Source organism: Physella acuta, unplaced genomic scaffold (genome assembly GCF_028476545.2).
Source record: "Physella acuta isolate Inbredline_101_S28 unplaced genomic scaffold, ASM2847654v3 ptg001377l, whole genome shotgun sequence".
Lineage (NCBI taxonomy): Eukaryota > Metazoa > Mollusca > Gastropoda > Physidae > Physella > Physella acuta.
This window is the reverse complement of record NW_026732892.1, coordinates 786711-810922: the sequence shown is the minus strand read 5'-3', so window position 1 is coordinate 810922 and position 24212 is coordinate 786711. Positions and strand designations below refer to the sequence as shown.

Sequence of the window (24212 nt, the reverse complement as noted above, 5' to 3'; positions counted from 1 at the left end):
TCAAGTAGAGTGAAAACAATCAACTAAACAGACGCGTGACAGCATTACACACACCAACCACAGGCAACAACAACATAGAGCCAAAAACTTATACACACCTACAGACACATATACAACCACACACCTCCAACCACACACCTCCAACCACACACCTCCAACCACACCCCTATAACCGCACCATTACAACAACACCCCTACAATCAGGCACCTACAACCACACACCTCTATAACTACACATCAACAACCACACACCTCCAACCTCACTCCTGTAACCATACCATTACAACCACACCCCTACAACCACACCCCTACAACCACACCCCTACAACCACACCCCTACAACCACACCCCTACAACCACACCCCTACAACCACACCCCTACAACCACACCTCTATAACCACACCCCTACAACCACACCTCTATAACCACACCCCTACAACCACACCTCTATAACCACACCCCTACAACCACACCCCTACAACCACACCTCTATAACCACACCCCTACAACCACACCTCTATAACCACACCCCTACAACCACACCTCTATAACCACACCCCTACAACCACACCCCTACAACCACACCTCTATAACCACACCCCTACAACCACACCCCTACAACCACACCCCTACAACCACACCTCTATAACCACACCCCTACAACCACACCTCTATAACCACACCCCTACAACCACACCCCTACAACCACACCTACAACCACACACCAACAACCACACCCCTACAACCACACCTCTATAACCACACATCAACAACCACACACCTACAACCACACCTACAACCACACCTCTATAACCACACCCCTACAACCACACCCCTACAACCACACCCCTACAACCACACACCTACAACCACACACCTACAACCACACACCTACAACCACACACCTACAACCACACACCTACAACCACACACCTACAACCACACACCTACAACCACACACCTCTATAACCACACATCAACAACCACACACCTACAACCACACCTACAACCACACCTCTATAACCACACCCCTACAACCACACCTCTATAACCACACCCCTACAACCACACCTCTATAACCACACCCCTACAACCACACCCCTACAACCACACACCTACAACCACACACCAACAACCACACCCCTACAACCACACCTCTATAACCACACACCTACAACCACACACCAACAACCACACACCAACAACCACACACCTACAACCACACCCCTACAACCACACACCTACAACCACACCATTACAACCACACCATTACAACCACACCCCTACAACCACACACCTACAACCACACACCTACAACCACACACCTACAACCACACACCTACAACCACACCCCTACAACCACACACCTACAACCACACACCTACAACCACACACCTACAACCACACCCCTACAACCACACACCTACAACCACACACCTACAACCACACACCTACAACCACACACCTACAACCACACACCTACAACCACACACCTACAACCACACACCTACAACCACACACCTCTATAACCACACATCAACAACCACACACCTACAACCACACCTACAACCACACCTCTATAACCACACCCCTACAACCACACCTCTATAACCACACCCCTACAACCACACCTCTATAACCACACCCCTACAACCACACCCCTACAACCACACACCTACAACCACACACCAACAACCACACCCCTACAACCACACCTCTATAACCACACACCTACAACCACACACCAACAACCACACACCAACAACCACACACCTACAACCACACCCCTACAACCACACACCTACAACCACACACCTACAACCACACCATTACAACCACACCATTACAACCACACCCCTACAACCACACACCTACAACCACACACCTACAACCACACACCTACAACCACACACCTACAACCACACCCCTACAACCACACACCTACAACCACACACCTACAACCACACACCTACAACCACACCCCTACAACCACACACCTACAACCACACACCTACAACCACACACCTACGAACCCAAACATCAGAGATTAATGAAAGATGAAAACCGATGGTGGATTAGAGAGAGATTAGCCATGGATATGTCCAGGTGTTATTAATCCACCCCACTTGCATGGTCAGCCATGTATGACAGGTCACGTGATAGCCGTGTTACAACGCTGAAAATTCTTGAACGTTTTAACTTTGAATATTTACATTTCAACCGACCCCTATCCCCCAATAAAAACTAAAATAGAAACTAGAACCGACCAGATGTACCAAGTCTTGAGATTCCTGAGGAACAACTTCGTCACTCAAGGATTTTTTCTTCCACCGCCGTGGAATCTTGATGTTTTTTTTTTATACACTCAACATCCAACGCTGCATTAAAACATCAACATGTTGATGTGGGGGTCAGAGTTTGTTTTAGGCATCTCTTCGGGTGGTACCGTCTACCGCCCCCCCCCCCTCCACCGAACGAAATATAATTTACATAGAAAATATTTACTTTTAACAGTGTCCTCCACCCTCCCCCCTGAAAATTTTAAATGACCCCCCCCCCTCGGAGAAATAAGCTTGCTGAAAGAAACACAGGTGGGCGTGTCCTTCAGATACGACCCAAACTCAGCCAACCTTGACCTTGACATGCACCTCAAACTGAGCAAAGACTTAACAACCCAGCGGTAATGTAACGTATGTACGTCCCACTGTCGAAGTAAAATCCTTGCCATTCTGAAAATTAAAGTTTAAAATTGAAAACCTAAACATTCCGATTATTATGGGATAGTTCCTAAAGCATTTTTAGAGACTTAATGTTTCTACCTCTAAAATTTCCTAATTATTGATTTGAATTAGCAGTCACCTGAGCTTAACCTATAATTATCACGTGTATTTAACTAATGAGCAGCCAGTTGTTCTTTGATAAATTTAAGCCACATTTTAAACCTACCACGCCGGGCTAAATAAGTGCCATTTGGACTGGTGGATAAAATGTCTGCCACGTCTGATAAACACGTGTCTGTCATTCAGTCCGACAGGCCGGAAGTTGAGAGAAAAATGGAAGTGTTAAAAAATCTGGCCGTGTCAGAAAGTTGCCGGGTGCTAACCTGGCATGTTAAAGACCAATCAGTTGAGGTGGATCATGGGTTAGGGTTAGTGGTACAACTAGCGGGTCAGTTGATATGGATCATGGGTTAGGGTTAGTGTACAACTAGCGGGTCAGTTGAGGTGGATCATGGGTTAGGTTTAGTGTACAACTAGCGGGTCAGATGAAGGTGGTGGACCACGATCGGGTTAAGGTTAAGGTTAAATTATACAGTTAGCCCGCAGTATACTGGACCACGAACTGATGTTGGTTCAATTTAAACTGAGCGAAGAAAACATGTTATGTAATAAAATAAACCGGGAGTGATCTCCCCTAAACTTTCTCGAATATTCTTATATGAAACAACAGGAGATGGCAACTTGGGATATAGACATGATTTTGAATCCATTTTAAATACTTAAACTTTTTAAAATAGAATAAAATCTCGTAGAATAAAAGAATTGCACACCAAGTGAACGCCGAATAAAATGTGCCGTATATTATTAGTACTTTATAAATTCACATGAGTTTTTTGAGAAATCGGAAATAGCGAAAATTACTATTTCCGGTCAACAGAAATGACTCAAAATTTAACAGAAGGTAGAGAATTAAATCTTTTACTTACATGTGAAATTTCATTTATCTATCTGAAATAGTACTCAAGTTATAGGCTTTTGAAAAATTCAAAGTAGAAAAAGTTCCACTTCCGGTTATTGGAAATCGCTCAAAAGTTGATATGGATCTACGATTTTGATATAATACTTATATATGAAATTTTATCAACCTAGCTGTAACGGTACTCAAGTTATCGTGTTTACACACACACACACACACACACACACACACACACACATACGGACAAGATTGAAAAACTATGTTTTTCCGACTCAGGGAGCTGTAAAACGTCGAGATTTGCAAAAATGTCGATTTTTTTTGCACGATTATAAGACTTTCGGCCTACTTCGTATATACGAGAAAGTAAAAGAACCACAGGAATGAGACCTTGATGCCATCAGTTCTGAGGGGACTGCGGTAGTACCGCTGTCAGAAATTTGAAGTCTTGTTGCGTTATTTGCAGCAACCCTCGCCTATCTGTCCACTGAAGGTCAATCCTAAAACTTCCACATTTGGAGTGTGTTTAGGATGTTAAGTCATGAGGTAATGTCAAGCCAAGCTGGTCTAATTTCTGACCGTTTCTTCCACAGAGGGCAAGGTGGAGGTGACGAAAGAAGGACAATGGCTAACTCTAATGGGGGCGGGGAAGGTGTTTGGGGAGTTGGCCATTTTATACAACTGTACCAGAACCGCTACAGTCAAAGGTAGGTAGCCTTAAAGTTAGGTAGCCTTATTTTTGTTTAGTCAGGTAGCTTTAAATGTTTTGGTAGGTAGCCTTGTTGTATAGTTTGGTAGCCTTAATGTAGAGTTAGGTAGCTTTAAATGCTTTGGTAGGCAGCCTTGATGTTAAGTTAGGTAGCTTTAAATGTTTTGGTAGGTAGCCTTATTGTTTAGTGAGGTAGCCGCATAATTTAGCTAGGTAGCCATTTTGTTTAGCCATACAAAGACGTTGTGTGCTTTATGTAGCCAGAGCACCTCATGAAGACGGTATTTCAAGCTGTTTACGTTCAGAGAAAAGTAGAGCAGTAAAAATTTTAAAATGGCGATAAAAATATTTTCTTCTGTGTATCTCTGAGGAGGGGGGGGGGGGGGGTAAAGACTCAACACTTAAGCTAGGGTTGATGGTACCACAAAACATAAATTTTCCTGCAAATTATAAATGACCTGACCTAATTTTACACTCCTCAATAAAATATAAGAGTACACGTTTCATATCCTCTGTTTAAATTTAAAATATTTTTTTAACGTAAATTCATGTCATAACTAAACTTAGTTTTTAAAAATAGTTTCTGCCATAGCACTGACGTCATGACATCTAAAAAACCTTTTTACTTCTGCCACAGCACTGACTGACTGCAAGTTATGGGCCATAGACAGACAAAGTTTCCAGAGTATTATGATGAGAACTGGTCTGTTACGACATACAGAACATATGGATTTCCTGCGGAGGTTAGTTCCCTTCTCACACGATTGTCTCCCTTCCATAAATCTCTGGACGGTAGGGCATGGTGCTGGCCCCTTGTGTTGGCCCCTTGTGTTGGCCCCTTGTGTTGGCCCCTTGTGTTGGCCCCTTGTGTTGGCCCCTTGTGTTGGCCCCTTGTGTTGGCCCCTTGTGTTGGCCCCTTGTGTTGGCCCCTTGTGTTGGCCCCTTGTGTTGGCCCCTTGTGTTGGCCCCTTGTGTTGGCCCCTTGTGTTGGCCCCTTGTGTTGGCCCCTTGTGTTGGCCCCTTGTGTTGGCCCCTTGTGTTGGCCGTGATGGACGGTAGGACATGGTGCTGGCCCCTTGTGTTCGCCGTAATGGCCGGTATGATTTGATGCTGACCAGATGTGCTGGCACCGTCGATGACGTATTGGGTTGCTCTAGTTACCGGACAAGACATGCGGAGAATGTTAAAGTTCTCCTGTATCAGATCGTCACACCAACTTGGACAACCGCGATAGATCTCCATGTAAAAAACGGCTTGTTCGATGTCTGCTTTACTGAGACAGTCTTGGCGTTTGAGCTGATCTACACGTTCACGGTCAATCTCCATGTCTATTGGTCGATCAACTTGTCTATTGGTCGATCAACTTGTCTATTGGTCGATCAACTTGTCTATTGGTCGATCAACTTGTCTATTGGTCGATCAACTTGTCTATTGGTCGATCAACTTGTCTATTGGTCGATCTACTTGTCTATTGGTCGATCTACATGTTAACGAAATTGCCTCAACAGTTTCCCCTGTGTTGTGTATATTGTTTTTTTAACTAATTTGGTTCCAATTTGATTCCGTTTAGTAGACTAGCAGGTCAGCGAAATATTTGAATAACACGAACTTGAATAAACCAGAACTTTGTCTTGTTTCAGTGTTCCAACATTTAAAGGTTTGCCTGAGGAAACTTTGAGCAAAATAGCGGATGTCTTGGAGGAGGTAAGGATGTTTTAGTCGTAGTTATAATGGGGGGGGGGGGGGAGGGGGGGAGAAAGGATGTTTTATCCGTAGTTATAATGTGGGTTAGATTGTTTGAGCAATAGATGTAGTGTGGGTAGGATGTTTTAGCTATAGGAGCAATGAATACTGTTTTTAGTTACAGGTAGGTAGCATTGATCATTTAAACAAGCCACTGGTTGATCACTTAAAACATTCACCAAGAAATGTTCGTTCAGAAGTACCAGAAAAGTCAGAGGAAGTAGAGTTTATCTTGAGCTACCTGCTGGTAACAAGGGTAAAATAACTTTTAGGCCTACGTGACAAGTCGGTCAGGAACAAAAATGAGTAGGATTAGACTATTAGACTACAGATGAACGAAGGTTAAGCCAAGGTCTTACACAGCCTCTCTAGAATATTCCGAGACCTCACATTAGTACATTACCGCTTGCCATTGAACCCACTGGACCTATGTTGTGGCCTAATTCACAAAAAATGTGTCTACAATGAGCTCACGCTTTCCATTATTTATCCAATTTTTAAAGCATCCAATGACGATTACATGAGTTTAATCGCCCCCACCCCCATGATATTTCACACAATAACGTGGAAATGTCATTCTCATTAAACCACTTCAGTAATGTAAGAAGGGCATTATTATATCAGTGTGTTAAACCAGTTCAGTAATGTAAGAAGGCCATTATTATTTGAGCTTGTTAAACCAGTGTAAGAAGGCCATTATTATTTGAGCTTGTTAAGAAGGCCATTATTATTTGAGTGTGTTAAACCAGTGTAAGAAGGCCATTATTATTTGAGCTTGTTAAGAAGGCCATTATTATTTGAGTGTGTTAAACCAGTGTAAGAAGGCCATTATTATTTGAGCTTGTTAAGAAGGCCATTATTATTTGAGTGTGTTAAACCAGTGTAAGAAGGCCATTATTATTTGAGCTTGTTAAGAAGGCCATTATTATTTGAGTGTGTTAAACCAGTGTAAGAAGGCCATTATTATTTGAGCTTGTTAAGAAGGCCATTATTATTTGAGTGTGTTAAACCATTGTAAGAAGGCCATTATTATTTGATTGTGTTAAACCATTGTAAGAAGGCCATTATTATTTGAGTGTGTTAAACCATTGTAAGAAGGCCATTATTATTTGAGCTTGTTAAACCAATGTAAGAAGACCATTATTATTTGAGCTTGTTAAACCAGTGTAAGAAGGCCATTATTATTTGAGTGTGTTAAACCAGTGTAAGAAGGCCATTATTATTTGAGTGTGTTAAACCAGTGTAAGAAGGCCATTATTATTTGATTGTGTTAAACCAGTGTAAGAAGACCATTATTATTTGAGTGTGTTAAACCAGTTCAGTAATGTAAGAAGGCCATTATTATTTGAGTTTGTTAAACCAGTGTAAGAAGGCCATTATTATTTGAGTGTGTTAAACCAGTGTAAAAAGGCCATTATTATGTGAGCTTGTTAAACCAGTGTAAGAAGGCCATTATTATTTGAGCTTGTTAAGAAGGCCATTATTATTTGAGTTTGTTAAGAAGGCCATTATTATTTGAGCTTGTTAAGAAGGCCATTATTATTTGAGTGTGTTAAACCATTGTAAGAAGGCCATTATTATTTGAGTGTGTTAAACCAGTGTAAAAAGGCCATTATTATGTGAGCTTGTTAAACCAGTGTAAGAAGGCCATTATTATTTGAGCTTGTTAAGAAGGCCATTATTATTTGAGTTTGTTAAGAAGGCCATTATTATTTGAGTTTGTTAAGAAGGCCATTATTATTTGAGCTTGTTAAGAAGGCCATTATTATTTGAGTGTGTTAAACCATTGTAAGAAGGCCATTATTATTTGAGTGTGTTAAACCAGTGTAAGAAGGCCATTATTATTTGAGTGTGTTAAACCAGTGTAAGAAGGCTATTATTATTTGAGTGTGTTAAACCAGTGTAAGAAGGCTATTATTATTTGAGTGTGTTAAACCAGTGTAAGAAGGCCATTATTATTTGAGTGTGTTAAACCAGTGTAAGAAGGCTATTATTATTTGAGTGTGTTAAACCCGTGTAAGAAGGCCATTATTATTTGAGTGTGTTAAACCCGTGTAAGAAGGCCATTATTATTTGAGTGTGTTAAACCAGTGTAAGAAGGCCATTATTATTTCACTGAGTAAAAAAGCTGTTTTGTTATTTCAGGCCCACTACAACAATGGCGAGTACATCATACGACAGGGCGCCAGGGGGGACACGTTCTATATCATAGCACGCGGCAAGGTGAGACAAGTCATACAATTCTACAACATCCACATCCACGTCTTCAACATCCACATCCACATTCACGTTACACCAGTTGGACTATTGAACCCTGTATTTGTGTGACAGTTGGATTATTGAACCCTGTGTACATACGAGAGTTGGACTATTGAACCCTGTGACAGTTGGACTATTGAACCCTGTGTTTGTGTGACAGTTGGACTATTAAACCCTGTGTACGTGTGACAGTTGGACTATTGAACCCTGTGTACGTGTGACATTTGGACCATTGAACCCTGTGACAGTTGGACTATTGAACCATGTGTACGTGTGACAGTTGGACTATTGAACCCTGTGTACGTGTGACATTTGGACCATTGAACCCTGTGACAGTTGGACTATTGAACCATGTGTACGTGTGACAGTTGGACTATTGAACCCTGTGACAGTTGGACTATTGAACCCTGTGACAGTTGGACTATTGAACCATGTGTACGTGTGACAGTTGGACTATTGAACCCTGTGTACGTGTGACAGTTGGACTATTGAACCCTGTGACAGTTGGACTATTGAACCCTATGACAGTTGGACTATTGAACCATGTGTACGTGTGACAGTTGGACTATTGAACCATGTGTACGTGTGACAGTTGGACTATTGAACCCTGTGACAGTTGGACTATTGAACCATGTGTACGTGTGACAGTTGGACTATTGAACCCTGTGACAGTTGGACTATTGAACCATGTGTACGTGTGACAGTTGGACTATTGAACCCTGTGTACGTGTGACAGTTGGACTATTGAACCCTGTGACAGTTGGACTATTGAACCATGTGTACGTGTGACAGTTGGACTATTGAACCCTGTGACAGTTGGACTATTGAACCATGTGTACGTGTGACAGTTGGACTATTGAACCCTGTGTACGTGTGACAGTTGGACTATTGAACCCTGTGACAGTTGGACTATTGAACCATGTGTACGTGTGACAGTTGGACTATTGAACCATGTGTACGTGTGACAGTTGGACTATTGAACCCTGTGACAGTTGGACTATTGAACCATGTGTACGTGTGACAGTTGGACTATTGAACCCTGTGACAGTTGGACTATTGAACCATGTGTACGTGTGACAGTTGGACTATTGAACCCTGTGACAGTTGGACTATTGAACCCTGTGTACGTGTGACAGTTGGACTATTGAACCCTGTGTACGTGTGACAGTTGGACTATTGAACCCTGTGTACGTGTGACATTTGGACCATTGAACCCTGTGACAGTTGGACTATTGAACCCTGTGACAGTTGGACTATTGAACCATGTGTACGTGTGACAGTTGGACTATTGAACCCTGTGTACGTGTGACAGTTGGACTATTGAACCCTGTGTACGTGTGACATTTGGACCATTGAACCCTGTGACAGTTGGACTATTGAACCCTGTGACAGTTGGACTATTGAACCATGTGTACGTGTGACAGTTGGACTATTGAACCCTGTGACAGTTGGACTATTGAACCCTGTGTACGTGTGACAGTTGGACTATTGAACCCTGTGTACGTGTGACAGTTGGACTATTGAACCCTGTGTACGTGTGACATTTGGACCATTGAACCCTGTGACAGACCATTGAACCCTGTGTACGTGTGACAGTTGGACTATTGAACCCTGTGTACGTGTGACATTTGGACCATTGAACCCTGTGACAGTTGGACTATTGAACCCTGTGTACGTGTGACAGTTGGACTATTGAACCCTGTGTACGTGTGACATTTGGACCATTGAACCCTGTGACAGTTGGACTATTGAACCCTGTGTACGTGTGACATTTGGACCATTGAACCCTGTGACAGTTGGACTATTGAACCATGTGTACGTGTGACAGTTGGACTATTGAACCCTGTGTACGTGTGACATTTGGACCATTGAACCCTGTGACAGTTGGACTATTGAACCCTGTGTACGTGTGACATTTGGACCATTGAACCCTGTGACAGTTGGACTATTGAACCATGTGTACGTGTGACAGTTGGACTATTGAACCCTGTGACAGTTGGACTATTGAACCCTGTGACATTTGGACCATTGAACCCTGTGTACGTGTGACAGTTGGACTATTGAACCCTGTGACATTTGGACCATTGAACCCTGTGACAGTTGGACTATTGAACCCTGTGTACGTGTGACAGTTGGACTATTGAACCCTGTGTACGTGTGACATTTGGACCATTGAACCCTGTGACAGACCATTGAACCCTGTGTACGCTTTACAGTTGGAGTATTGAACCCTGTGTATGTGATCAAGTCGTACGTTCGGCCCCTCACCCAGGCCAATGTAAACAACCCGCTAAAGCCTGAAAGCTGACGCCCCTCTAGAAAACTCTAAACCACGCGCCAGAAATAAAACGCCCTAATGCATCAGGAAACACAACTGTTTCATCTGTTGAACTTTAACCCCGTCTTAGATCCTCTTCATTCTGTGATCTCAGCATCTTCCTTTGGTGGAGTTTGTGTACAGTGTTTGTGTACAACTTTTGTGTACAGCGTTTGTGTACCAGGTTTATTCACAATTTTAGTCAAAACCGTGTGCGTACACAGTTTGTGTACGCAACAGATCTACACCCTCTCACGGTGTACTCACCAGAGCAGCATGTGCACGTGCTGGTTGTGGGTCGTGGTATGCTCTGGGATTATATATATATATATATATATATATATATATATATATATATATATATATATATATATATATATAGCGCAACAGATGTGCTGCAGAGGCACACAGTAGAAAGAGCTACATTTCTGCCACCACCCACCTGTAGGGCGTCACCTTATCACAGCCCCCCACCTGAAGGGCGTCACCTTATCACAGCCCCCACCTGCAGGGGCGCCACCTTAAAGCTACCATCCACACCACCTATAGGGCGTCACCTTATCACAGCCCCCACCCACAGGGCGTCACTTTATCACAGCCCCCACCCACAGGGCGTCACTTTATCACAGCCCCCCACTTGTAGGGCTTCACTTTATCACAGCCCCCACCCACAGGGCGTCACTTTATCACAGCCCCCCACTTGTAGGGCTTCACTTTATCACAGCCCCCCACCTGCAGGGCGTCACCTTATCACAACCCCCACCTGCCACCTTAAAACTACCAAGATTAACTGTAATAGCCAGTTTACCCACATTAGCGGCACGCTGGGACATCAAAGCGCCAGAAGTACCTCAAGTGTTTTCAGATTCCCCTTAATTCCCCCCAAAATTCCCTAAAATTCCCTAACGACCTGGGCTCGCTGGTTAAAGTTGATCGTCTGCTCAAGATTCACTTCTGCTAGCTGGTTCTGTAACTGTTAGTAATTACAGCTAATGGCGCCATTATTTGAAGTATTAAACGCACCTCCAGGAAGGTAGATAAAAGATGCTACACGCTACCTACCTGCTACCTTTCTGATACCTGCTACCTGCTATCCACTGCCTGCTACCTTTCTGATACCTGCTACCTGCTGTCTGCTACCTTTCTGATACCTGCTACCCGCTATCTACTGCCTGCTACCTTTCTGATACCTGCTACCTGCTGTCTGCTACCTTTCTGATACCTGCTACCCGCTATCTACTGCCTGCTACCTTTCTGATACCTGCTACCTTTTACCTGCTACCTATCTAATACCTGCTACCTGCTACCTACTGCCTGCTACCTATCTAATACCTGCTACCTGCTATCTACTGCCTGCTACCTTTCTGATACCTGCTACCTTTTACCTGCTACCTATCTAATACCTGCTACCTGCTACCTACTGCCTGCTACCTATCTAATACCTGCTACTTGCTATCTACTGCCTGCTACCTTTCTGATACCTGCTACCTTTTACCTGCTACCTATCTAACACCTGCTACCTGCTACCTTTTACCTGCTGCCTTAAGTTCACGGTGTCATTTCCCCAATAAGCCCGAACAAGCAGCAACAAAAAAACTCAATGAAACCAGATCAGTTGGTCTGCTGCTAACTCTCCAATCGTTTACCGCCATCCACCAACCAACTTTTGAAACACACGACTCTCCTAGCACCCATCTCTTACCCCTCACCCTTTTCCATGAACACCCTTCACCCCTAACACCCCGAGTTGTCAGTACTGACAAGCTGACCACCACTGACCAGACCTGACAAGACATAATTAACGATAGTCTATAGTTTTGACTAGCCCATGTAATCAGCTAATTGACGATTCAGATAGTTAACGTTTTTATTTTTAGAGCATATTGAAAAAGAAATCGATTGTTGTTTAAAGCGTCACTCTTGACACTTTATGACATCACCGAGTTTTTAGCACAGCGTGTCAGTTTGTGTCTGTGTTTGTTTGATTTGCTGTTTGGATGTCTGTATTTTGGACTATTGTGTTTCTGATTTTGTTTGTGTGCTTGTATGTCGTTTTAATGGTTTTTTTTTGTACTTTTGTATTTGTATAAATGTATATTTTTGTATTTTTAAAGTTTTCTTATATGACGCTTGACTTTGAGATGTTTGACTTTATTAAGTTTGACTTGAGGTTAGCTTTAGGTTTAGTTAGCTTCTGTATGCTTCAGTTTCCAATACTAAACCCAAACCTAACCTAAACACGAAGGGGGGGGGGGGGGGGCGGTAGACTTTCTTCGCCCCCCCCCCCCCCCCCCTAAGAGATGCCTGGAAGAAACTCTGAAACCTATACTTGATATTCAGCTCGCAACATTCGTCAAAACTTGACTAAAACATGAGGTACACATGGAGCTTAAAACCTAGACTAAAACATGAGGTACACACGGAGCTAAAAACGAGCTGTGTACATAAAAACTACACTGTAGGAAAAGTTTCCCAACGAACCCAGTGAGACAAATGATAGCCTCGACCAAAGCAATAAAGCTTGCTCTAGTCTAGATCTGTTGACCTCTCTCCTACAGGTGAAAGTGACCAAAAGAAATTCCAAGACCCAGGAGGAGCAGGTGATACGTCTGCTGACAAAAGGTGACTTCTTTGGAGAGCGGGCTCTGCAAGGGTGAGTCGTCTGCTGTCTCAGCCTCGTCTGCAAGTGGCTGTCTGCTTGTCTGTATGAATGTCTGCCTCTGTGTGCTTGATTGCCTGCGTGTGTTTTTGTGACTGATTCTAGTGTCTAGTTGACTTTCTGAAAATATCAGTTTGATTGTCTATAAATATCTCATTGATTGTCTGTAAATATCTGTTTGATTGTCTGTAAATGTCTGTTTGATTGTCTGTAAATATCTGTTTGATTGCCTGTAAATGTCTGTTTGTATGTCTGCGTCTGTGTGCTTGATTAGCCAGAACTGTACGTACCTTCCAGTGTATTGAGGCTGTCAGACTGTGTACTTGATTAGCCAGAACTGTACGTACCTTCCAGTGTATTGAGGCTGTCAGACTGTGTGCTTGATTAGCCAGAACTGTACGTACCTTCCAGTGTATTGAGGCTGTCAGACTGTGTGCTTGATTAGCCAGAACTGTACGTACCTTCCAGTGTATTGAGGCTGTCAGACTGTGTGCTTGATTAGCCAGAACTGTACCTACCTTCCAGTGTATTGAGGCTGTCAGACTGTGTGCTTGATTAGCCAGAACTGTACGTACCTTCCAGTGTATTGAGGCTGTCAGACTGTCTGCTTGATTAGCCAGAACTGTACGTACCTTCCAGTGTATTGAGGCTGTCAGACTGTCTGCTTGATTAGCCAGAACTGTACGTACCTTCCAGTGTATTGAGGCTGTCAGACTGTCTGCTTGATTAGCCAGAACTGTACGTACCTTCCAGTGTATTGAGGCTGTCAGACTGTCTGCTTGATTAGCCAGAACTGTACGTACCTTCCAGTGTATTGAGGCTGTCAGACTGTCTGCTTGATTAGCCAGAACTGTACGTACCTTCCAGTGTATTGAGGCTGTCAGACTGTCTGCTTGATTAGCCAGAACTGTACGTACCTTCCAGTGTATTGAAGCTGTCAGACTGTCTGCTTGATTAGCCAGAACTGTACGTACCTTCCAGTGTATTGAGGCTGTCAGACTGTCTGCTTGATTAGCCAGGACTGTACGTACCTTCCAGTGTATTGAGGCTGTCAGACTGTCTGCTTGATTAGCCAGAACTGTACGTACCTTCCAGTGTATTGAGGCTGTCAGACTGTCTGCTTGATTAGCCAGAACTGTACGTACCTTCCAGTGTATTGAGGCTGTCAGACTGTCTGCTTGATTAGCCAGAACTGTACGTACCTTCCAGTGTATTGAGGCTGTCAGACTGTCTGCTTGATTAGCCAGAACTGTACGTACCTTCCAGTGTATTGAGGCTGTCAGACTGTCTGCTTGATTAGCCAGAACTGTACGTACCTGTACGATCCAACGCCAACACAACAGACCAGCTTTGATATTCAATCACCCAACGCTTTAAAAAACAAAAACAAAAACCCATCTAGAGAATAAACGTTTTTTTTTCTTCTAATCTATTCCAATAGAATGTATAGTATATCATTAATATTTTGAAACGAAGTTATTTATCGTTAGATTTTTTTATTATACTATTAAATTGCTCTGAATTTGAAATGAAGTACACTTAAAATACGTTTATTTGGTTAGTTAATTCAGCGGGATTAGAAGCAGCACACTTGGTTCTCCTGTTTGTTTAAGCGATTTAAGGCTTCAATTTCTTACTTAATATTTGTTAACTTGGAATTTGTTACTTGGAATTTATTACTTCATGTTTGTTATCACACTTGTGTGGTCTAACATTCCATAAACATTTGTAACGTGACACATATGTAGATCTATATGTTACAAATGTAACGTCAGAAATATGTTGATCTATGTTTTACACGTGTAACGTCAGAAATATGTTGATCTATGTTTTACACGTGTGACGTCAGAAATATGTTGACCTATGTTTTACACGTGTAACGTCAGAAATATGTTGATCTATGTTTTACACGTGTAACGTCAGAAATATGTTGATCTATGTTTTACACGTGTGACGTTAGAAATATGTTGACCTATGTTTAACATGTGTGACGTCATCCTGTCTGTTTGACCTTTGACCTTTTGCTCGACAGAGAGGACGTGCGAACAGCAAACATCATCTCATCTGACCCTTCCGGTGTCGACTGTCTGGTCATCGACAGAGAGTGAGTACTGCCTTGTTTCACAGTTAATGGGGGGCAGATACTGGACAGTGTGGGCATGGCTGTAGGGCAGATAAAGGGCAGTGTGGGCATGGCTGTAGGGCAGATACTGGACAGTGTGGGCATGGCTGTAGGGCAGATAAAGGGCAGTGTGGGCATGGCTGTAGGGCAGATACTGGACAGTGTGGGCATGGCTGTAGGGCAGATAAAGGGCAGTGTGGGCATGGCTGTAGGGCAGATACTGGGCAGCGTGGGCATGGCTGTAGGGCAGATACTGGGCAGTGTGGGCATGGCTGTAGGGCAGATACTGGGCAGTGTGGGCATGGCTGTAGGGCAGATAATGGGCAGCGTGGGCATGGCTGTAGGGCAGATACTGGGCAGTGTGGGCATGGCTGTAGGGCAGAGACTGGGCAGTGTGGGCATTGATGTAGGGCAGATACTAGGCAGAACTAGCATGGCTGTAGGGCAGATAAAGGGCAGAACTAGCATGGCTGTGAGGCAGATACTGGGTTGTGTTTAGGAACAAGGCAGGTCAGGTAGAGGTATAGAATGATGATCAACAAGTGCCACGACATTCTGTACCCAGCATGTTTCACAGAATACTTGTCGTAGATGGCACACTGAGGCATGATCAGCAACATTCTGTACCCAGCATGTTTCATAGAATAGTTGCCTTAGATGGCACACTGAGCCATGATCAGCAACATTCTGTACCCAACATGTTTCATAGAATAGTTGCCTTAGATGGCACACTGAGCCATGATCAGCAACATTCTGTACCCAACATGTTTCATAGAATAGTTGCCTTAGATGGCACACTGAGCCATGATCAGCAACATTCTGTACCCAGCATGTTTCATAGAATAGTTGCCTTAGATGGCACACTGAGCCATGATCAGCAACATTCTGTACCCAACATGTTTCATAGAATAGTTGCCTTAGATGGCACACTGAGCCATGATCAGCAACATTCTGTACCCAACATGTTTCATAGAATAGTTGCCTTAGATGGCACACTGAGCCATGATCAGCAACATTCTGTACCCAGCATGTTTCATAGAATAGTTGCCTTAGATGGCACACTGAGGCATGATCAGCAACATTCTGTACCCAACATGTTTCATAGAATAGTTGCCTTAGATGGCACACTGAGCCATGATCAGCAACATTCTGTACCCAACATGTTTCATAGAATAGTTGCCTTAGATGGCACACTGAGCCATGATCAGCAACATTCTGTACTCAGCATGTTAAAAGGAGAGTTGCTTTCGAGGCTACACCTCGCCTATCACGTGCAACGGTTGAAGGTAAAATGTAAACAAACCTTCAAACAGATGTTTTGGCTAATTCCGTCACGAGTTTACCAAACAAACTTTAGCTCTTCCAAACAAAGGAGTTTAAGTTGTTTGAAAATAGTTTGCGATAACCCTAACCCGAGCTCCATAAAATATCCTTTCATTGATCTAAGCCAAACGTTGCTTCCATTTAACAGCCCTCGTCCTTACATCACCCTAACCCAAAGCGTTTTTCATTTATTTCCCCCAAAAACACCAGATGCCGTAGAAGAGAAACACTGTCCACAGAGGCAATAACTAGTTACGGCTATTTTGTTCACGGATGTACCTAATCATCCGGCCGGTTTAGCAATCAAAGTTCAGAATGGACCTGGACACAACAGTTAATTACTAAATGCAATCAGTTTGAACCTGCCCCCCCCCTTGACCAACATTAATTTGATCAACAGTGATTTGACCAGCAGTAATTTGACCAACAGAAACTTGACCACCAGCCCCAAGAATGCACAACTAGAATAAATGTCCAAGTAAAAAAAAAATCCCTGTCTTGGAATGTAAAAAACCAGCCTCCACTGTCTTGGAATGTAAAAACCCAGCCTCCACTGTCTTGGAATGTAAAAAACCAGCCTCCACTGTCTTGGAATGTAAAAAACCAGCCTCTACTGTCTTGGAATGTAAAAAACCAGCCTCCACTGTCTTGGAATGTAAAAAACCAGCCTCTACTGTCTTGGAATGTAAAAAACCAGCCTCCACTGTCTTGGAATGTAAAAAACCAGCCTCTACTGTCTTGGAATGTAAAAAACCAGCCTCCACTATCTTGGAATGTAAAAAACCAGCCTCCACTGTCTTGGAATGTAAAAAACCAGCCTCCACTGTCTTGGAATGTAAAAAACCAGCCTCTACTGTCTGGGAATGTAAAAAACCAGCCTCCACTGTCTTGGAATGTAAAAAACCAGCCTCCACTGTCTTGGAATGAGGATCATATAAACGTCAGATTACCCAATGGATGTGGCGCTAGAGAATGGGCCCATTGAGTTCTAGAACAACAGCAGGGCTTAATGGCACGCGCCATTCGTTAACCTCCCTGACCTTATCTTGTTTACCTGCTCAAAAAATCACAACCCCATCACGTGATACCAACTGCTCGCGCTAACATGACGTCACGGTCAGCATTCAGCTTCCGGTCTGAGGCTAGCCACATCTAACAATACGTCAGACAAATGACGTCACTATACTTCTGTAAACACATTCCCTATTACGTCATCATGCTAAAACTGAAGAGTTACAATTTTCTTTCAACGTCCGTCCTCAATCCGCCCATTTTTTTTACAACTCTAAACAATCAACTTTTTATGCTAATCGCGTCATTAAAATAGTTCCAGAAGGTTATGCTAATGAGGGTTTGAGGTCATGCTATAAAAATCAACTTTTTCAGGAATGTTATCAACAAAATGAATGTCTAGTTACGCAATTAGGTAGCATTAAGCGATAACTTTAATGCAATTAATAATAATAATACTATTTTTCTTATTGGTAATTGTTTTACCAGTTCTCGAGATATTTAAAAATAAAATTGCTCAAAAACGAACTGGGGTATTTAAACAAGGTCAATAAAAATATCCAGCGATGTGTCACATACCTGTAGAATAAAAGTGACCAAAGTCCACCCAAAACCTTCCCATCATCCAGAGCCCAACCAAACTCTCCATTTCGTTGGTACAGACTCCATTTTTTCTTAGAAAATTTTAACAGTCTCCTTCACGTTGTCTATCAGTGGTAACTACATTAGAGAACACCCACGCAGTTCACTCATTTCTTTTCCCAGTTTTTGACCGTTTTGTTTCGTTTCTCTTGATGCAGTTTTTAATCTAAATAGATAGATTTGAAGATGGGCCTAATGAAGACAAATCATGTCGAATGCCCGTCAAGTTCACGGTTCATTAAACAAGAAATGTCTTCACGCCTCATTGATTGCCTGGCTCGTTTGATGATGTAATCACGGCATCTTGCTTGCTAGAACTTCCGGCACTCGGGGAGGGCAGGGGCCACAACTAGGGGTGGGGTATGGCAGGGGCCACAACTAGGGGTGGGGTATGGCGGGGGCTGTAACTCCAGGGGTGGGGAGGTAAATCTAGAAATCAGGTAGTTGTGTATTTAAATACTAGAATTTTTCAGAAAATGTGCTGCCAAGAATCGAATCCATTATAAGTTGAAACTTATTTAGTAACCATTGTCTTTTGGTGACTTTTAAAACAAAAGTATCGTATTTAGTCCGATACAAAAGTTACATTAGGCAAATACCAAATAATGTTTTACTTTCTCTCTACAGCTCCCATCTACAGCTCCCATATAAAACTAACGCTGTACTTTCTCTCTACAGCTCCCATCTACAGCTCCCATCTACAGCTCCTATCTACAGCTCCCACATACAGCTCCCACCTACAGCTCCCATCTACAGCTCCCATCTACAGCTCCCATCTACAGCTCCCATATAAAACTAACGCTGTACTTTCTCTCTACAGCTCCCATCTACAGCTCCCATCTACAGCTCCCATCTACAGCTCCCACATACAGCTCCCATCTACAGCTCCCACATACAGCTCCCATCTACAGCTCCCACATACAGCTCCCATCTACAGCTCCCACATACAGCTCCCATCTACAGCTCCCATCTACAGCTCCCATCTACAGCTCCCATCTACAGCTCCCACATACAGCTCCCATCTACAGCTCCCATCTACAGCTCCCATCTACAGCTCCCATCTACAGCTCCCATCTACAGCTCCCACATACAGCTCCCATCTACAGCTCCCACATACAGCTCCCATCTACAGCTCCCACATACAGCTCCCATCTACAGCTCCCATCTACAGCTCCCATCTACAGCTCCCATCTACAGCTCCCACATACAGCTCCCATCTACAGCTCCCATCTACAGCTCCCATCTACAGCTCCCATCTACAGCTCCCATCTACAGCTCCCACATACAGCTCCCATCTACAGCTCCCATCTACAGCTCCCACATACAGCTCCCATCTACAGCTCCCATCTACAGCTCCCATCTACAGCTCCCATATAAAACTAACGCTGTACTTTCTCTCTACAGCTCCCATCTACAGCTCCCATCTACAGCTCCCATCTACAGCTCCCATCTACAGCTCCCACATACAGCTCCCATCTACAGCTCCCATCTACAGCTCCCATCTACAGCTCCCATATAAAACTAACGCTGTACTTTCTCTCTACAGCTCCCATCTACAGCTCCCATCTACAGCTCCCATCTACAGCTCCCATCTACAGCTCCCACATACAGCTCCCATCTACAGCTCCCATCTACAGCTCCCATTTAAAACTAACGCTGTACTTTCTCTCTACAGCTCCTACATACAGCTCCCATCTACAGCTCCCATCTACAGCTCCCATCTACAGCTCCCATCTACAGCTCCCATTTAAAACTAACGCTGTACTTTCTCTCTACAGCTCCCATCTACAGCTCCCATCTACAACTCCCATTTAAAACTAACGCTGTACTTTCTCTCTACAGCTCCCATCTACAACTCCCATTTACAGCTCCCATTTAAAACTAACACTGTACTTTCTCTCTACAGCTCCTACTTACAGTTAATCAGCACACTCGACAACTTGAAACAAATTTATGAAGACGAAGAAGATAAAGCGGGGTAAGTTGACACCATATTTGTACATGTACACACAATCTGTACACAAAGTCTTTTTGTACACACTTTACAATAGTGCTCACATGAGTAATTTGATGCACTATACCTTTTGGTTTTACTCTCTCCCTCTCTCTCTCTCTCTCTCTCTCTATATATATATATATATATATATATATATTGTATATATATAATATATACAATATATACAATATATATATATATATATATATATATATATATATATATATATATATATATATATATATATATATATATAAATATATACATATATATATATATATATATATATATATATATATATATATATATATATATATATACTATAAAGAAGCGAATAATGTATCATTTCTTTGTATCATTTGATTGTATCATTACTCCTGATTACCCTTGTGATAATTTGAGTGAGACCTAGCCTGTCGAGAGGTGGCGCTATTGTCCCCTAAAACACCCCTACAGTTTACAGGGGGCGGTAGGGTAAACTGTTAACACCTCACCCCTTCACACCCCAGCCTATCACCATGTTTACACAATTAATCTCGCTCACTGTTTCTTTCAGACGTTTTCGCCGTGGGGGGGGGGGGGGCGTTTGCCGGTAGGGGGCGCTATCCCTCTTCCTCCGAGAAAGGCTGAAAGAAACACAACAGTGATGTTGTTAGACCTATCCCTCTAGCGGTCTCACATCAACACTAAATCAGGTCAAAACATCTACAGTGAACTCTTTAAACTCGAGATTAAATAGAATGTAACGGACCAATGGCAACTAATTTGGTTTCGATTTATAAAAAAAGAAAGGAGATTAAATAATAACGATAACTCTGCCCTGCTGGAAAAAACAGTGGGAGCCATTGAGAAAAATCCGGATACTACAACCACCTTTGCTGTTCACACGGTCCCCGAGATGTTGACAGATGATTTCAGTCTCTTCGCCCAGATTCAGCGGGAACAAAGTCTTCTTTCTTGCCCGCCCTTTCCCAGCCTTGGTTGGCCAGATTTTAGACAAACTGTCGGCCACTATCAATTTCTCCGTGTGCTAGCCTCTTGCCAGCACTGTTCTACTGTTGCTCTTGTTTCCAGAATAGTTTGTTTACTTTTACTGAACTATTTATTTACTTATATTTCTTTGTGCGTTGGCATTTTAATCCAAAAGTAAATAACATAAAATAATAAAGCTAAGACAATTGCTAAAATAACATCGTCTGTGAAACAATAAACAAAAAATTAAATGGCTATTAAAAAACAATAATTATTATGCCTGATAAAGCTGTCATACATCTGCTTCCATTTTTCAGTCACCTTTCGACAAGTTCGGTGCGTCTCGGAATTTAGGCGGACGTGACCTCATTTTTTAAACATAGAGAATGGAGGTCTATGGTTCAAGGACATTTACAATTTTCGCGATCCAACCCTCCTGTAGGCCTACAGATCTGGTTAAATATATGTCCACCTCAACCAATATAAAAGCCAAAAACTGATTGTTCTATTCTACCTCAATAGCGAAATAGAGAATTGCTTTGATTTATAACCGGAGATTGTCTCTGATCTAAATATTGCATTTCCTAATATGTTAGCCACATACACCGGATCTATTTTAAGTCAAACATTTTAGGAGACTATGGTTAAAGCTATACATGGAAGAATTAGAAGTGAGAGACCACAATCATACAACACACATTCTCCTGTATGAAGTACTCTACACGGTATAGTAGGGTAAAATGAAATAAAACCTAGTTTGTTTGTTTGTTCAACATATAATGTAACGTTATCTATCGTTTTCACGCCCACCTTAAAAGCCTTTTCTTTTTGTTTCAAGGGAGAGAACTAGCAGGGATTTAAATAATCTTGTTTGATTCTCTCAAGAGTTGTCATTCTAACAATTGTAATGCTACGATCAATTGGGATATTAATTAATTAATCACTCTTGAAGCATTTAAAAATAATGTTATGATAAAAAATGTGCTTATGTATTTTAGAGGTTCGCCCAGCGATAGCGAAACACCAACACGCGCGCAATGTGATTAGTTCCTGAAGATTTCGATAAACAAAAGACGCCATTGATATCCGGATGGCATTTAAATGGATTTTAAGAGGGACTGAAGATAAAGCAGAATAAAATTTAAATCAGGATGGGGTAGTGTAGGAGGGGAGGAGAGGGGGGAGGGGGGGACGTGTAGGAGGGTGACGTGGGCTCCATTTCTCACCTGTGAAAAGGTAAACATCGGCTATCGGCTGCTCATCATCTGTCGCGGATTTGATTTCTTACAATTTACCTGAGGCGGGAGCAGATCAAGTTCTTGGGACGGGGAAATAAACTGATGGGTTATGGGAGATGAGAGGCATCAGTGCCTGGGCATATGAGAGGCATCGGTAGCTGGGCACAGGGCAGATGAGAGGCATCGGTACATGGGCATAGGGCAGATCAAAGGTAGGCGTGTCCGACGTGCTGGGCCCTTATACCACTCGGAGTACTGTCTCTGACTCCTGATTCCAATTTATGACTCCTCTAACTTGCAGCCTTTCTCTGACTCCCATCTCTGACTCCTACCCTGACCTTTCTCTGACGCTCAGAATTAACTCCTGCCCTGACTTGCAGCCTTCCCCATTACTGACTCCTACCCTGACTCCACAAATATTGTGTCCAGTGTACAAGCTGTACCATCAAATCTCTATTTTCCTCTCCACAGCGTGGACTCTGAGTACGCCAAATTAAAACTGAGCGACTTGACGATGATCGCAACCCTTGGTGTAGGCGGATTTGGCAGGGTGGAACTGGTGAGTTCTTTCCCCTTGTTTCAGACAGAGTTGTTGTTCGTAGGCAGGCAGTGAGGTGGGGGTGGGAGATGAAATATACTCTACACATATTTAGAAACCACTAGAGCTACAAAATGGTGAATCATTAAAACAAATTTTACGTTTAATATTTTGTGTGTAGACAGCCAAGCGATAAGATATTTTCTATGCAACATGGACAAATGTAAGATACAACAGTGTATCATACAAAACATATGATAACAAAGTAACAAATGGAATGTAAAATACATCATTTAAAGACATAACGCTGTAAAAGTAAACAGTAAAAGATACAACACTATAAAAGCAGTAAATGTAAAATGATACAACAATGTAAGATTTATTGTTTAAAAGTACAACAATTGTAGAGCCAACAGTAAAAGTTGCATGAAAATAAAATCCAAGAAATGTTTGTTAGGTGCAAGTAAACGAAGATAACAGCCGGGCCTACGCACTCAAGATTCTAAAGAAACATCACATCGTTGAGACTAGACAACAGGAGCACATCATGAACGAGAAGAAGATTATGATAGAGGCTAGATGTGACTTTATCGTCAGGTAAGATACTCACATACAGTCAGGTGTGACTTTATCGTCAGGTAATATACAGTCAGGTGTGATTTTATTGCCAGTAAGGTTCTCAGATATTCTCATGTGTGATTTTATCGTTAGGTAAAGTTCTCACATTTAGTCGGGTGTGACTTAATTGTCACTACAGAAAACGCTGATATACCTAAATCTACATACGTTTCCACGGATTTGATGTCTAGGTATAAAAGTAGACAGCACGACGTCTACTGTTCTAAGTTGAATATCCGAGGTTGACTAAAGTATTACACCCCCCCCCCGGGCTTCTGAAACTCTAGGTGGCGGGTAGATCAACCTGATGTAAATTATACCAGAAATTATTTTAAACACTATTTCAATTGAGAATATAAAGCAAACAAGTA

At 42.5% G+C, this 24212-nt stretch overlaps 1 protein-coding gene across 1 annotated transcript in view; it reads left to right on the top strand.

Moving 5' to 3' along the window:
• Nucleotides 1-2988: 2988 nt before the first annotated feature.
• Nucleotides 2989-24212, top strand: part of LOC131927157 (cGMP-dependent protein kinase 1-like) — a 32650-nt gene continuing 11426 nt past the window's right edge. Inside the window, exons 1-10 of the mRNA XM_059282875.1 lie at nt 2989-3088; nt 4276-4401; nt 5041-5146; nt 6044-6107; nt 8292-8369; nt 13281-13375; nt 15414-15485; nt 20386-20457; nt 23157-23244; nt 23681-23820. Coding sequence (XP_059138858.1) covers nt 2989-3088; nt 4276-4401; nt 5041-5146; nt 6044-6107; nt 8292-8369; nt 13281-13375; nt 15414-15485; nt 20386-20457; nt 23157-23244; nt 23681-23820 — 941 coding nt within the window. The remainder of the gene's footprint in view (nt 3089-4275; nt 4402-5040; nt 5147-6043; nt 6108-8291; nt 8370-13280; nt 13376-15413; nt 15486-20385; nt 20458-23156; nt 23245-23680; nt 23821-24212) is intronic.